Genomic DNA, 14,805 nt, shown 5'->3' with positions numbered 1-14,805 from the left:
ATTTTACGTTATATATATACAAATTCAATCAGGTGTGAACGAGCGAACATACAAACGTACAGCTAAGCGTGGACAAATTGAGCGCTCGGTGTGCGGATGTCTGCACCTGAATGTATACATACAAATTTGATCAGGTACGGACGAGCGAACATGCAAACATGCCGCCCAATGCTTGGTAGCTTTGCCAAATATGAGAGCTTGGTGTAAATAAATTTTGAAAACAAAATGTGGGTTCATTGATTTTGTCAATCCCAAATTATGAAGTTTGAAACTGAAGGTTTAGTGTTCCCTTTATTTTCTGTCATCCGTTAGTGAAGCTTGGCTTTTTTTGTTTTTGAGAGAGAGAGGCTGCTTTCTTTGTTTTAGCCGGCCTATGTAGATTTCGATTTGGATGTTAAGTGTAAGGCCTTAGGCTCTGAAGCCCCTGTGTAGATTTAGATTTTAATCTGTAGCTAGGTTGGTCTCGTTGGTATATGGCAATTTCCTTCTTTTCCACCAGTAGGTTTAATTAAGTCAAGTTAGTTCAAGTTTTGAGAGTATCTGAGATAATGGGTTAGAATTAAAATAGATTTAAGATTGAAATCATGTAACTAAAAATAAATAGTTATAGCCTTAATTTGGCCGTTGATTAAGCATTATAATTGACCAAAAAATGAAAAAGGCATTCAATATAATATAAGTGTCTTCTCGCTTGTGACAGGGAAGATATAAATGATATAAAACTATGTACATCACAAGGATTGATTTTAGGATCACGAAGAAAACTACTATGCAGTGGGTACACCTAGATGGCTAGATTAATTACATCGTTATTTCCGAATAAATTAACACCAATCTTACTTTTCTTTTTCTTATAATTTCTTTTATCTGGAGGAGAGAGATTCAAACTAGAGACATTTCTAACATGGCTAGTTCGTCACCGATCTTACTCTTCAATAATTCTATAAACAGCAGCCAAAACCTTCTTGAGTACCACGATCGCATGCATGTCAAACTGAAAACACAGTATCTGAAGATATAGAGAATGGTGTCGCTGATGAACTCACCCCTTTCTTTCCCTTCTTCTGCACTCAAAGAAAAGTAGAACATAGATTTTGTCAATATAGCGCGCACACACACACATATATATATATATGTCTGCTAAGAAATGTATGTGTACAATAAGTCAATAAGATTTCTATATTGGCTAACTATAAGTTTTGAGTAGCCTAACCATTTCAGCAACAGTGTTCTTCCAAGCCTTGTCCATCTCTTCAAAGACAACGTCGATTGTAGGGCGACCTTTGCTTGATTTGGCAACACAAAGTACTGCAATTTGTAGGATTGATTCAAAGTCCACCTTGTTGATCTTTCCATGTAGTCTTGGGTCTTCAAGATCCTCAGATGGACGTTTGTTCATACTCACATCCTTTGCCTACAAAAAATCAAACACTAGAATTCATAATCTCTCTCTCTCTCAGTACTCTCTCTACCTCTAATTAAAGTAGTCTAATTAAGCGCAAGTACGTTAAAATGGGTGCATGATGGATGTACCTTTCTTGTGAGTTGGTCTCTAGCATCAAGATCCAGCTCAAATACCTTTTGCCCTGATAGAAGTTGCAGAGCAACAATACCAAAACTATAGACATCACTGGCGCAGGTTAACTTGGCATTGGTCATATATTCTGGATCCATATACCCTATGGTTCCTCTAACATCTGTAAACACTTTGCTCTCCTCCATCCCCAACATCTTTGCCAACCCAAAATCAGAGAGCTTGGGTTCCATGTTCTCAGTCAAAAGGATGTTGGTAAGCTATATATAAACCAAACATGCACGCATCAACATCAAGTACTTAATTAGACAAGTACCAAGTCAAGCAAACTAATTTGAATCAAGCATCTTTGTGAAAACAAAACTAAGGAAATGTCAATTAACTGTAGACCAGAGAAGCATATCATATGTATTACCTTAATATCTCTATGAACAATGCATCCATCAATATAATGGTGGAGATATCTCAAAGCAAGTGTACAATCTCTTAGAATCTTAACTCTTCTTTCCCATGCTAAGACAGGATCATTTCCTGAAAGTAGAGACATGCGCATGGGTATCCTTTATTCAGAAAAATATTCAAAAGGCATCAAGAAAATGAAAATGATTCTTATTGTGTTCCTCTTCTAAGCATGTTTGAATTACTTGTTGGTGCTTTTGATTACAAAAGTTTAAACAATTCAGAAAAGCATTTCCAAGATGCTAACTAAATCTGTTTTAGCAAGTAATTAGGATCAGAGGAAGTACTTACTTAGGAGATGTTGAGCTAGATTCCCTGCTGCACAATATTCATACACAAGATATTGCTCCCCATCTTCGACACAGCAACCAAAGAGGCAAACTAAGTTTGGATGTCGAACCCTTGAAAGACCTTCCACTTCTCGTGTAAAAGAATCAGATGTATTACTCTTGTTTATGTGCTTAATGGCAACAACTTGTCCACTAGGAAGAACCCCTTTATAAACTTGGCCAGCACTTCCTCGTCCGAGGTTCTTTCTTTCAACATTTATGGCATTCTCAATCTCAGTCTTGGAGAATCTATACAGGCCAGACCATGTATTAATTGATCCTGATTGAACCGGTTTTAGAGGCTTCTTCTTGCTTACATATTTTATCAGCAGGATGATCAGCAATATTACAGTGATCGCCATAAAGATTGAAAGTATCCCTTCTGCCAAAGAATCTGTTTAAGCTAAATGATTAATTTCTATGAGTATACAGGTAAGTGAATTTGCACTAAGTAAGTAGAGAGAAAGAGTAGTTTCACTTACATTTGAGGTTGAAATACTCTGGTTCTGCATTTTGACCAAAAACAAAAACACAACAAAACAGAAAATTAAGCACACACAAATCAATATTGATCAGTCAATTACAAGTTTCAATTTTCATTGAGCAGCATGAATTGAAGTAGTTTCTTACCAAACTTGTCTGACTTAGACAAACACCGAAGGTAGTCATTATCAACCCCAAAATAACTGTTCTGCATTTTCCCGGCTGCAATAGAAATAGCAGCTGCTACACCACAAATGGCTCTTTCAGTTTTATTCCCACTCTTTGCTTTATATTTTTCAGATAAACGATCTCTCAGATATGACACCGCAGCACTGCAATTGTTACAAGCATCGTCAAATGAATTATTGCTAAGTTGAGAGCATGACTTTAATGCATCTTGGAAGGGCTGGTCTTGCTTAATGGATGAAATATTAATGTTGGAGCACTGACTGCTGCCATAGAAAAGGTCACCAAATTGACATATTTCCACAGACACAGACTGCTGCCGGAGAAAAGGGCCACTGCAATTTTTCCATTCCTCTTCTGCAAGAAAGATACTGCCCTGTGACTTAACTACATGAAGGGCCAAGGCATGGGACAAGGTGGTGAGGGCATTTTTACAGCACAGATTTGTGGGGTAGCTGCCCCAAGCAACTATTTTGGGTTTAACAGGATTGGTGCACTCCCCAGTTGGTTGGTATGGGTAGGATGTGAAATTCAACACACAGTGTCCTGCAAGCAGTCATCCATATATGGAATCTTGTGAGCGTCATGGTCCAACTTTATTTATCTACAACTCAAATAATCATCTTCCTAGTGACAAATTCATCTGTCAAAATAGTAGATTACCATCTTTAAAACATATTTTGAATTTAATTGATGCATGTATCAGACAGTCAATTAATGATTACCCAAGTACATGTTTCATCTTTGGAAACTAGGGTTCCCTTTAATCATTTGGAAGCTGGTCAGCAAAAGTAGAAAATAAAATAGAACAGAAACAAAAACTTTAATCACCAAAAAGAAAAGATCAAGTCTTCAAGAAAACATATATAGTAGTGCGGCTAGTGCCTAGTGGGTTAATTAATTAATTGATTAAAAAATAAAAGTAGAGCTAAATGGACCTGAGGGATCATCTGGTGGAAGTTGCTTCTGTGAAAATGTTTGGATAAAATAAGTGATGATGAATAAGATGGTAAGCTTGGAAGAATAGTATTGTGTTGCTGTCATATCCCCCAGTTGCCTTTTGCCTTGTTACTACTTACTAGCTTAGCTATATCAACCCCATATGTTGTTTGGTGAGTGAGAAAACAATGCAAGCGAAAGTTTTCCAAGGGAAGTGTGGGACTGACTACTTAAAGAAAACAATCATTCCTTGTAAAAATCGAAAAAAAGAATAGGCATATACTAGTTTCTTCTAATTGGGTTCTTACAGCTAAGCTCTTACAACCTTGAAATTCTCGATGGGTGGCGCTTTGATCATCATCATCATGTACATGAACCTTAACTAAGAGATGCGCATATTTGAGTGGTGATTTAAAAACACACCCACTTGGGAAATGGCTCCAAAACCATTTTGAACCAATCGGGTAATCTTGAATCACATCGCCGCATCGCTGTATAAAAAAGTACAACTATATCTTATCTGTTATGCCCTGTAAATTCCCAACACTAAACATTAGTTCTTCTTCTGCTCTCAATTAACTAATCTCTTTTTTTCCCTTCATAATCTAATTTTTAACTGGACCATTATCTTGTGTTACGACAATTTATAAAGGGATTAGATGATTTTGACACATATAATTAAGGCATAAATTCAATTTAGACACATAATTATATAAGCTATTTCAACGGGGTCCATGAACTTTAAAATATTTCAAATATACACCCGATTTATTATCTAAATTGAAAATAAATTTCTGCTCATTGATTCATTGAGAGATCAGTTAAATGACAGCTTGGCTTTTGCTGACTGGGATTACTTGACGACGTGGCGCTATCTCAGCAAACATTTCCCGCCAAATGAGCGACACGAGCCCACAATTTAATAATAATAGAGAGAGTGAGAGTTTGTAGGCCCGTACCAAGGGTTAGGTGGACCCGTGTCGCTCATTTCCCGCCAAATAAGCGACACAGGTCCACCTAACCCCTGATACGGGTCCACAAAGTCATCATTTCTTTCTCGCTCGTTGAACATAAGTGAGAAATTTATATTCAAATTTGGGGGAAACGTGATATTTTTTGGAGACTAAATGGTTAGGAGAGCGTTCGACGAGTGGAAAAGATGTGATGGGTGTGTGGGTCCGTGTCAAGTGGACATGTGTTGGTCATTTGGCGGGAAATGTATGCTGAGTTGGTGCCACGTCGTCAATTAATCCCCGTTAGCAAAAGCCAAACTGACATTTAACTGATTTCTCAATAAATTGATGGACGGAATTTTATTTTTCAATTTACATAATAAATCAGGTATATATTTAAAATATTTGAAAGTTCGTGAACTCCGTTAAAATAACATATATAGTTATGTGTCTAAATTAAATTTATGCCTATAATTAAATATACCATTTGGGGTACCACTACGGCACTACCAATAGAATCTCCTATTCCATTTCCAGAAGTACCCGAAATCCTAAACTAAGTAAACTTAATTTTAAATATATATATTTTTTTATAGTTATAATGGGCTTCCCATGACAACAATGGTCTCCCTGCCCAAGTTATGGAGCTTTGCCATCCAAATCATGGCCCATTGTCATGGTTTCATTGACCATCCAAGTCCTGGCTCCATGACAATATTTTCTTTTTCTTTCTAAAATATTTGCTTTTTTTTTTTTTTTCTAATAACCATTAACTAACATGTATTAAACGAAATAAAAATAAATGGGGGGAATACGTTAAAGGGCTGGTTTCCACACGATGGCTAGCTACTCTTATCCGTCCATGTAATCTAACCAAACTTTGGCGCCCTCTTCTCTTCTCTTCTCTTAGACTTGTTTCTTCTTTTTTTTGGGGTCGTGTCGTGTCGAACTGTCTGCTCCTCTTTACTTCAAACCAGATAAGCTGTTGCCATGCACTGCATCTCCTGCAATACACCCCAAGCTACTCTCTAAGGTACTCTCTCTCTCTCTCTCTCTCTCTCATATATATGTATATATATATATATGTATGTATAAACTTTTCGCAAGTTTAATTCAGTAGTGCTATGAATCAATCATTTCACATTGTATGCATAACTTTCCATTTCTATGCTTTGCCTTTGGTTAATTATATATTTAGCTATTGGGTCTCTCTGCAATCTGCATGTAGTGTTAAATTTTTAATGCGACCCACTCGGCAGCCAAGTCTTGTCTTTTGGATTTGGCGGTAGCTTCTTTTACACCATCATTCATGTTTTAGATTGCTAAAGTACTCCTCCTTTGTATTTTGCTTGTATTTAAGGGGAAATATCAACTAATTGGGTCTCTTGGAAAATCTGTGATTTGACAAAAATAGGCAAAGTTGTCTCCTTTGAATTTCATTCTATTCCCATATAAAGATTTATGAGGTTTGTATATACTTTGTTATCATCATGGATAATTAGAGAAATTGGCTTCGGGGTACATGGAAAATTATTTTGGTGTATTCAAAATGCCATCTATATCATTATCTTCTATTCATTGGAATAATTGGGTCACTGCTCATTAGCATAATTTTGAAGAGATCAAATCCAATCAAGGGTTGAATCAATTTTCAAAAGAATTAGGCCAAAAAATAAGAACTTATTGTGGGGCAATAAAACTTCTGTCAAGGAGAAGCAAATGAAAGGTTGTCATAACCATTATTGAAGTTCTCATTGTGTAAATTCCAGAGGAAAAGAATCAATCTAACCAGTGCTTTTCATTCCAACCGATTTGTAGAAAATAAAAGAATGAATACCACTGATACAATGAACTGTGTACTCAGGTCGTAATTTGAAGTCAAAATACTGAAGTATGGCAGTCGCTGCACGTTCAATCACCCTGTCCCATAATGATAGTATTGGTAAGACATGCATCAGGTTGGGACTTACAAGTGAAGAAAGGTTTCAGAAGAGAAGGATGGTTGGTTTTCATTTCGTTGTGAAATTTTGTTCCAATAGCAGAAAATCAAGATACTCCCAATTGAGCAGTTCTAATAGAAACTTTTGTGGTTTGGGGTCAAAATTTTCTTCACTGCTCTCTAGCAGGACAGAGGAGGCTTTTTCAAAATGTGGCATGAGAACTAGTGAACCTGAGGTAAATTGCAAAATATATCTGCACTTGGCTTCTTTATGCAGAGTTGAGGAATGAATGATGACCTCTCTTTTTCTTTTTCCTCTCTCCCTCCCTCCCTCCCTATTGTGCTTCCTCTTTGAAGATGAAGACGGTGATTAAGTTTCTGCATGGAGAAGTATTAAATTTCATTAAAGAGTGGAGCCAGTTACACTTCATGAAAGTGGTTGGTTTACTGGCATGCACTTTCATGGTCATTCCATCAGCCAATGCTGTTGATGCTCTCAAAACTTGTGCCTGCTTACTTAAGGAATGCAGGTAAATCTTTCAAACGAGTCTGATACTTAAGTTGGTATCTTTAACATGACTGCTAGTAGCACTATACTGCTTTCTGTCTACACTTTGTTTTCTTTCTCTTATGCTATCAAAAGGGTTAAAGGGAACTTAGTTTCAGTATATTCCAATTTTCTGCAGTTAAGTCTTTTAGGTAAAAACTGCAGTCAAATTATTTAGTTTGTAAGGAAACTCATTAACAAGTTTTTAAAATGTCAAACATATGCCCAATTCCTGCAGAAAAAGTGTTGTTTTTTCTTTTTTTGTTCTCTATGTATGGCACTCCAAAACTGAGGTTTTCCTTTGTCCTTAATTTGATTACGGGAGAATTTATTCATGTTAGGGTAGAACTTGCAAAGTGTGTAGGAAACCCGTCATGTGCTGCCAATATTGCTTGTCTGCAAACTTGCAACAATCGACCTGATGAGACTGAATGTCAGGTTAGTTCTGTATCTCTTCCTTGATCACATTCACCAGTGCTAAAGTTTATACTACAGGAGGGAAATTCTAGTCTCATATATGTTTTTGTCTTCTTCCTTTTTTGCAGATTAAATGTGGGGACCTGTTTGAAAACAGTGTTGTAGATGAATTTAATGAATGTGCAGTATCGCGAAAGAAGTGTGTACCTACGAAATCTGATGTGGGAGAATTTCCTATCCCAGATCCTGCTGTTCTTGTTAAAAGCTTTGATATTGCAAGTTTTAATGGGAAGTGGTTCATTACTAGTGGCTTGAATCCTCTGTTTGATGCTTTTGATTGCCAATTGCATGAATTCCATACAGAATCAAGTAAACTTGTAGGGAATTTGTCTTGGAGAATACAAACCCCAGATGGTGGCTTTTTCACTCGAAAAGCTGTGCAGAAATTTGTGCAAGATCCAAACCAGCCCGGCGTACTATACAATCACGACAATGACTATCTTCACTATCAAGATGACTGGTAATTCATGTCACATCTTGTTCCTCTTGATGTTTGATTATGCATGCTTCCATCCATTTATGTGGTGGTTCCCCCCAGATTTTGTCTTTGATATAACAATAGTTACAATATTATCAATAAAGCTAAAGAAAAAAAGAGTAAGCAGAGGCAATTCTCTGTGTGCGTTTAGTGACCTCATACCATGCATTAAGAATTTGATCACTCATGACACTTAGCTATGTGCATTATATGAAGAAAAGAAGGGGCCAACTTGGGTATCTTTATCTGCAAAAGGTTTCTTATTATATGGATTTAAAAGAAGAGCAACTCGATTCCTTTTTTTCTTAATACTAATAATGAGAACAACAACTTAGAAAAAATATAGATTATGTTCATGTAGTTATTTTTTTAATCAATATTGCTTTTGCATTAACTAAAAACCTTACAAGAATTCGTACATGACTTTGCAGGTATATTCTATCGTCCAAGATAGAGAATAAACCGGATGACTATGTATTTGTGTACTACCGGGGCAGCAATGATGCTTGGGATGGGTATGGTGGTGCGGTGGTGTACACAAAGAGTTCAGTTTTGCCAGAAAGCATTGTTCCTGACCTTGAAAAAGCAGCTACGAGCGTTGGACGAGACTTTAGAAAGTTTATCAGAACAGATAATACTTGTGGGCCTGAGCCTCCTCTTGTAGAGAGGTTGGAGAAGACCCTAGAAGAAGGGGAGAGGACCATTATAGAGGAAGTTAAGCAGATAGAAGGGGAAGTTGAGAAGGTTGAAAAGACTGAGATGTCATTGCTTCAAAAGTTAGCTGAAGGGTTTAATGAGCTTAAACAAGATGAGGAAAATTTCTTGAGAGGTCTTAGCAAAGAAGAGATGGATATATTGAGCGAGCTCAAAATGGAAGCTGGCGAAGTGGAAAAGCTTTTTGGAAAAACACTTCCACTTAGGAAGCTAAGATAGTACTTTGAGTATGAAAGGGATGGGCTTCTTGGTTATACCATATTGTTATTTATCTATTTATTTTTTGCAGAATGTAAGTTGATATTACATATATCATTCTTGCAAGCAAGCTTGATTTTGCTTTCAATTAATTTTATTGGTGTGAGTGTAATGGGTTGGTTAGTCTGCAGTTTTTATATGCATGCGTTCGGGTGTACTGATATGGGACTATGGATCCCTAATTCCCTATATTCAACTAGGCAATTTAATACATAAAACTCATGAATGAAAGAGTAGTGAGGTAAATTATAACAAATAAGTACATTCCCTTTTAATGTCGCCACCCTGTACAATTTACAATTGGTCCATTGCCTTCTCTTAATAATTTGGCAGAGTAATATATATTAAATTCTTCTTAACTGAAGCAACTCATAATTAAATAAGTTTTTTTTTTTTTTTTTCTTGGGGGGTTTTGGTTTGTTTGTTTCTCTAATTAAGTTTTAACTTTTAAGGGTATAATGTCATTGAAGAAAAAAGAAACAAGAAGTCCTGAAATGTAAGTATAATTGAAATTATCTGAAAAAACAGAAGAGAAGCTGATCATAAAATTGTCGGGCTCCCCATGTATGTAGCTCTCAATTGGTGGCCTCCTTATCAAAATACCAATGCTTCTTCTAGCTATCTTTCAAGGACAAAAGCCATGCATGCATATATGGCTCATCATCATCATTCATCAATACAAAAAATATCCCATGTTGATCAATCGTATACTTGTATGCATGTGCAGGGAATGACAAATTGTAGTGAGCACTGAACATCTCCTGCTTCCCTGCTGCTGCTCCTGCTCCTGCTTTGGTCTCAATTAAGAAACAATAGTTCCATCTTGTTCTGATCCCCTGCTGCTGTTTTGGTGAGCATCTACGTTCTTTGGTGATTCTTCCTCAGTAGTACTGCAAATGGAGCCTGATGAAACAGCACTCTCTTCCTTTGTTGATGATGTTCTACGGCTGCTTGCTCGGGTATAAGAAACACTTCCTTGTGTTGATCCTTTGCTGCTGCTTCTAGAAGTAACACTTGCACATTTTGATTTTGATTTTGATTTTGATTTTGATCTACTGCTGGTGGTGTTGCCTACAGTAGCATCCAGATTTTGATCACCCTTGCGGCTTGAAGACGCACTTGATCTTTTGCTGCTACTTCTGCAACTCGAAGAAACAGTACTTCCATCCATGCTGTTGCCTTTTTGGCTTGAATTTGAAAATGAATGCCATTCTTTGGATTCTGAAACTACTCCTTCTTGGGGTTCATCTTCGCTACCTTCTTCTTCTGAAGTGTCATTGATGCTACGGCGGCTATGGTTTTGACTTCTGCTTACACTCTCATTATCTGAACCCTCATCCTCATCTTCATCATCTCCTGCAGCATCTGGGTCCTGATCATCATCATCATCATCTGAAGATGAATCACATTTTGAACCATTTTGGTCCTGATCATGGTTTTCACTTGGGGCTGGATCAGCTGGAGGAGGAGCAGGGTTAGCACTCGGTGGAGGAGGGGTTGTAGAAAGAAAACTAAGAGTAGCTACAACATCACTCATGAGAGGACGGACTCCTGCTTCCTCTTGCAGACACATGGCTGCTATTGCAACAGCTTGATTTAGATCTTTTTCTGGGAATTGCCTGTTAAGAAGAGGATCTGCCATATCAGGAAACTTTTTCGGATCCCTGAATAAGGGTTGTGCCTGCTCATACATGCAAAATAGAACAAAGTTACAGATGATGATGATGATGACTTGATTATGACGATGATGAATTGATGATGATGATGATGAGAGGTTCTGTTATTGCTGGTTTAATACCTTTGAAACACTTTCTTATACATATGAAGCTCAGAAGCTAGAGTATAGAATTAAAGAAGATTGGCAAAGCATGATCTTCTTCTATATATATAAGAGATATATATATATATATATATGTATGTGGAAATTAAGGATAAGGGATTTTACCCAAGATACTAGATTTTGCTCATCATTTGGTCTTGTGGTGTCAACGGCTCTTCTTCCTGTAATGAGCTCCAATAGAATAAGTCCAAAACTGTATACATCTGACTTCAGTGTGACTTCACCTGTTCTTGAAATCTCTGGAGCACAGAAACCATAGGTATCCATCAGCCTTGATGGTCCATGCATCTTATCTCCATCGGGACCAAGCTTGGCAAGTCCTGAGAGCTTTGGATTGAGATTCTCATCTAACAAGATATTTGAAGATTTTAAATCGCGATATATAATGGGGGGATTGGCGTCATGCAAGTACTCCAGTGCCATAGCAGCTCCATAAGCTATTTTAACTCGGGTATACCAATCTAATGCCTTGTGATCCGGTCCATTACCTGCAGATAAGTATTCATCGGGGTAAACTACATGCTTTTGTTAGATTACTGATTAAGTAGAGATTGCAGTGAACATGGGATTTATGGTACTCCAATTACTCACAGGCAGCCACAAGCCTGTTCATCCATATTTTGGAGCAGAGCTAATAAAATGGTCCTAAATCAAGGAAAATGTATCAGAAAAGGAGGGCACGTACCAAGAACATGGTTGTCTACAGTACCTCCTGATATGTATTCATGCACCAAAAGCCTTTGATCTCCATCAGCACAGTATCCAATTAGATGAACCAGATTTGGATGGTATAGGTTGCTTAGAGTAAGAACTTCTCCAAGAAACTCCTTGTTTCCTTCCATTCCATTTCTGTCCAGTTGCTTCACAGCCACCACCTACAAACAAGATAGGAAAACTCATCCTTATAAGGCCAGTACTCACTAGCAGGTCTTCATAAAAAACCAAAGGAACAATTAGTGTAGATATCTATCAAACAGTCATAAATCCAAAGAAAGTTAAAGTTCTTATACCTTCCCGCTCGACTGAAGAGTCCCCTTATAGACTCTTCCAAATCCACCTTCGCCCAAAAGACATTCCTGACGAAAATTCTTTGTTGCTGTGGCTAGCTCACGGAAAGTGAAAGTCTTTGCATCAATTTTTGATGTATCAATTTCCTCCTTTGTGTTTCTGGTTTCACCAGCAGCTTTTTGTTTTTTCATTTCTGCAGAGAAAAATGAAAGGCCCACAATCATTCTTCTTAGTTATGAGGGCAGACTTTTATATCTAGTACATAGTTTTTGTAGTTGCTTCTTTTTCTATAATCTGTATTTCATAGCTAAAACAATTTACAGATTGATGAAAACTAATACCATAGGTAGTAGACCAAAAACAGTCATTGGTCATGAAAAAACTACAGTGGTTTTAAAAGTAAAATAAAACATTTGCTGGCTACCAAAATACTCTGTAGTGGTTTGTCTCCTCTAAAACTTTTGGAAAAAATAAAAATGGTGAGGGTAACGTGATTTTACATGCATTCATCTCCTGCGGATTATATTTATGCAATTTCCATAAGGATCATTCTTGATATTTCCAAACTTCATAGTTGCTTCACATATACATATCTAAAATATTGAGGCAACTGTTGTGAATTCTGATCACCCAACAGAAAGGACTATAATATGTTGATGAGTGAGAGACTTCATATCAGCAGAGCAGGGCAGTAATGACCTCTTCCTTTTTATTTCTCTGTTGATGAGTGGCAGATGCATGCATTAACGTTTACTAAACATACACAACAGAGAGAGAGCAGTTTCCAAATTTTAGAAAGATAATTGCCATCCAATTATTGTGGTAGTTTTTCTTTTTCTTTGGTTGGAAGGCGGCCTATGGCCCGAGAAGAGGAAATGCAAGAATCAAACTCTCTCGCCATGGGTGTAGAGGTAAGTGCTCTGCTATGCAATTATTATATTTGTCAAATTAAGTATATCACAGAATATTTCTTTCTAAAGTGCAACATTCATGCCTTTATATCTATATAAGCATGTGAAACTTAACTTTATTCCTCTATTGCCATAAACCAGTTGAAAGTGATATGTCTTTAAAAATATATGATGCTATATTATAATGTAGTCAGGAGTCAGGACATTGCACTGCAACCGAGCATTGTTTAAATTTGATTATTGAAACCCAGTTTCAGTTTCTGAAATCAAAATCAACCAAAGATTCAAAAAAAAGGAAAGAAAGAAAGAAAGAAGAAAAGGAGGACTTACCGTGCTCACTATAAGCTATAGGGGCTCCATTATCCTCTGTTTTCCTGCCATTTGATCTCTTGCTTCTCTGTGAGCCGAAACACGGAAAGCAACTCATGTCTTCGACTATCTCTCAGATATATTCAAGAATTCCCAGCATTTATATACGTATATATAAGAAATTTGGCAAATGAATAAAATTGAATGCAGTGCAATGCAAGTCTTTTGTTCCCAATGAAATTAAATTTGAAAAGGGTACAAACTGTATGTTGAAACAAATAAAACTTGTAGGTCAAAAATTTTTGTTTGACAAGAAATGAATTGATGAGGAGGAGGAGGAGCGGAGGGTCCTCCAAGAAAATTGAAGGAGGAGGACCCTGCAGGTGGGAAGAGGGTGGCTAAGTGCAGTTTGGAGTTTGGGGGGAGAAAACCAAAAGATTAACAAACAAAGAAGAAGAATGGCAGGCAGGCATTGCCATGTTTTAGGCTGTACAACAATGAGAGACTTTTCCTTACACTTCTCGGGAGAAAAAGGTGGAGATGTGAGAGGGTTGCTTAATTTGAAACCAAGGGAGAGCAAATTGTGGGATATAGCATTGAATTTCAGTTAGCATTACAGGCCATACATGGAGGACAATGAAGGAGATTGTACCTCCACCCCAGGATTTCTATTTTGCCAGCAGTACTTTATTTTAGGATGTACTTGCACCCCATTTTAATCCCAACCCCATTTCTTCTGTTAATTTGTTATTTGCTTTTCCAATAGGATTTTCACACCTCATATATAAATATAACCAACCATGTTACATGCGCATAGCTGCATACACCTATATATACATATCTACCATGATGTATTTCTCATCTTCGATCTCCAAGACTCAGTTCAAGCTAGGGATCCAACTTAGGCCACAAGTACTTATGGGGTGCATATATAGAATTTGATTGGTTTTCTTCTGCCAAAACATACTAAAATAAAACAAATGGGGGATTATCTATGTTGAATTTTGTTTGACAAACAGGTACTGCTCAAGAACAACAACAAAAAAAGCAATTAATTAACAATAACATTAATGGGATTGAATTGAAAAGTCGAGAATAATTATTGGATAGACGGCAGATTAGCAAAAGATTTTCTCCTAGAATTAATGTTTGTAGGAGGTCAACATATTGATGTTTGAGAATTAAAGCAGATTAAGTTCACGTCTGATGATCATGCATGCATGAATAATGAAGGATGATAATGTTTAACCAAAACCAAATTAACATTGGAAAGCACAGGCGCACAGCTCCTGCTGCTGCTACTCAAAACGACAATCCATATGATATGCCCATTAATTCCTTGTCAACTAGTTTGCTTAATTATATTAATTAATTAAAAAGAAAAAGCAAAACAGCTTTTAATTATTTTCATTTAATTTTGTTTTCTGTTGATTAGAAAACA

The 14,805-nt window shown here is 36.9% G+C and overlaps 3 protein-coding genes across 4 annotated transcripts; 1 reads left to right on the top strand and 2 right to left on the bottom strand.

Annotated features, from left to right (window-relative positions):
* Positions 1 to 989: 989 nt before the first annotated feature.
* On the bottom strand, positions 990 to 4,035 carry LOC147280691 (putative leucine-rich repeat receptor-like serine/threonine-protein kinase At2g19230). Its single transcript, XM_086246363.1, has 8 exons — positions 3,930 to 4,035; positions 2,953 to 3,537; positions 2,805 to 2,828; positions 2,285 to 2,716; positions 1,950 to 2,065; positions 1,534 to 1,794; positions 1,214 to 1,414; positions 990 to 1,064 (listed from the first exon to the last, which is right to left on the bottom strand). The coding sequence occupies exons 1-8, from the start codon at positions 4,033 to 4,035 to the stop codon at positions 990 to 992; spliced, it is 1,800 nt and encodes a 599-aa protein (XP_086102489.1).
* A 1,717-nt stretch (positions 4,036 to 5,752) lies between these two features.
* On the top strand, positions 5,753 to 9,419 carry NPQ1 (non-photochemical quenching 1). 2 transcript variants are annotated; one of them, XM_086249240.1, is made up of 7 exons: positions 5,753 to 5,916; positions 6,748 to 6,884; positions 7,007 to 7,058; positions 7,180 to 7,352; positions 7,711 to 7,807; positions 7,915 to 8,306; positions 8,756 to 9,419. In XM_086249240.1, the coding sequence occupies exons 2-7, from the start codon at positions 6,814 to 6,816 to the stop codon at positions 9,255 to 9,257; spliced, it is 1,287 nt and encodes a 428-aa protein (XP_086105366.1). In that variant the 5' UTR covers positions 5,753 to 5,916; positions 6,748 to 6,813; the 3' UTR covers positions 9,258 to 9,419. The 2 variants fall into 2 exon arrangements, with proteins under 2 accessions (XP_086105366.1, XP_086105365.1); XM_086249239.1 differs by having other exon boundaries at positions 6,748 to 7,058.
* Positions 9,420 to 9,898: 479 nt separating this feature from the next.
* On the bottom strand, positions 9,899 to 13,482 carry LOC147280689 (putative serine/threonine-protein kinase PBL25). The gene is made up of 6 exons (XM_086246012.1): positions 13,395 to 13,482; positions 12,746 to 12,766; positions 12,147 to 12,343; positions 11,822 to 12,011; positions 11,242 to 11,624; positions 9,899 to 10,977 (listed from the first exon to the last, which is right to left on the bottom strand). Exons 1-6 carry the CDS (start codon positions 13,480 to 13,482, stop codon positions 10,099 to 10,101), a joined length of 1,758 nt encoding a protein of 585 aa, XP_086102138.1. The 3' UTR covers positions 9,899 to 10,098.
* Between the last annotated feature and the right edge of the window lie 1,323 nt (positions 13,483 to 14,805).

This window comes from Dryas octopetala, chromosome 6 (assembly GCF_963921425.1).
Source record: "Dryas octopetala chromosome 6, drDryOcto1.1, whole genome shotgun sequence".
Taxonomy (NCBI): domain Eukaryota; kingdom Viridiplantae; phylum Streptophyta; class Magnoliopsida; order Rosales; family Rosaceae; genus Dryas; species Dryas octopetala.
The sequence above is the reverse complement of the archived record's forward strand: the minus strand, read 5'-3'. Positions and strand labels throughout refer to the sequence as shown.

What these genes read in the sequence shown, in the direction of transcription:
- LOC147280691 (XM_086246363.1), bottom strand. Translation starts at nt 4,035, where the DNA reads ATGACAGCAACACAATACTATTCTTCCAAGCTTACCATCTTATTCATC. An exon ending in TTGTTCATAGAGATATTAAG is followed by an intron (nt 1,795 to 1,949) that starts GTAATACATATG and finishes GTTTATATATAG; the next exon opens with CTTACCAACATCCTTTTGAC. An exon ending in AGAACACTGTTGCTGAAATG is followed by an intron (nt 1,065 to 1,213) that starts GTTAGGCTACTC and finishes CTTTGAGTGCAG; the next exon opens with AAGAAGGGAAAGAAAGGGGT.
- NPQ1 (XM_086249239.1), top strand. Translation starts at nt 6,777, where the DNA reads ATGGCAGTCGCTGCACGTTCAATCACCCTGTCCCATAATGATAGTATT. An exon ending in TGAGAACTAGTGAACCTGAG is followed by an intron (nt 7,059 to 7,179) that starts GTAAATTGCAAA and finishes TCCTCTTTGAAG; the next exon opens with ATGAAGACGGTGATTAAGTT. An exon ending in TGCTTACTTAAGGAATGCAG is followed by an intron (nt 7,353 to 7,710) that starts GTAAATCTTTCA and finishes TATTCATGTTAG; the next exon opens with GGTAGAACTTGCAAAGTGTG.
- LOC147280689 (XM_086246012.1), bottom strand. Translation starts at nt 13,482, where the DNA reads ATGAGTTGCTTTCCGTGTTTCGGCTCACAGAGAAGCAAGAGATCAAAT. An exon ending in CTCTTCAGTCGAGCGGGAAG is followed by an intron (nt 12,012 to 12,146) that starts GTATAAGAACTT and finishes TCTTGTTTGTAG; the next exon opens with GTGGTGGCTGTGAAGCAACT. An exon ending in TGTAGACAACCATGTTCTTG is followed by an intron (nt 11,625 to 11,821) that starts GTACGTGCCCTC and finishes ACTTATCTGCAG; the next exon opens with GTAATGGACCGGATCACAAG.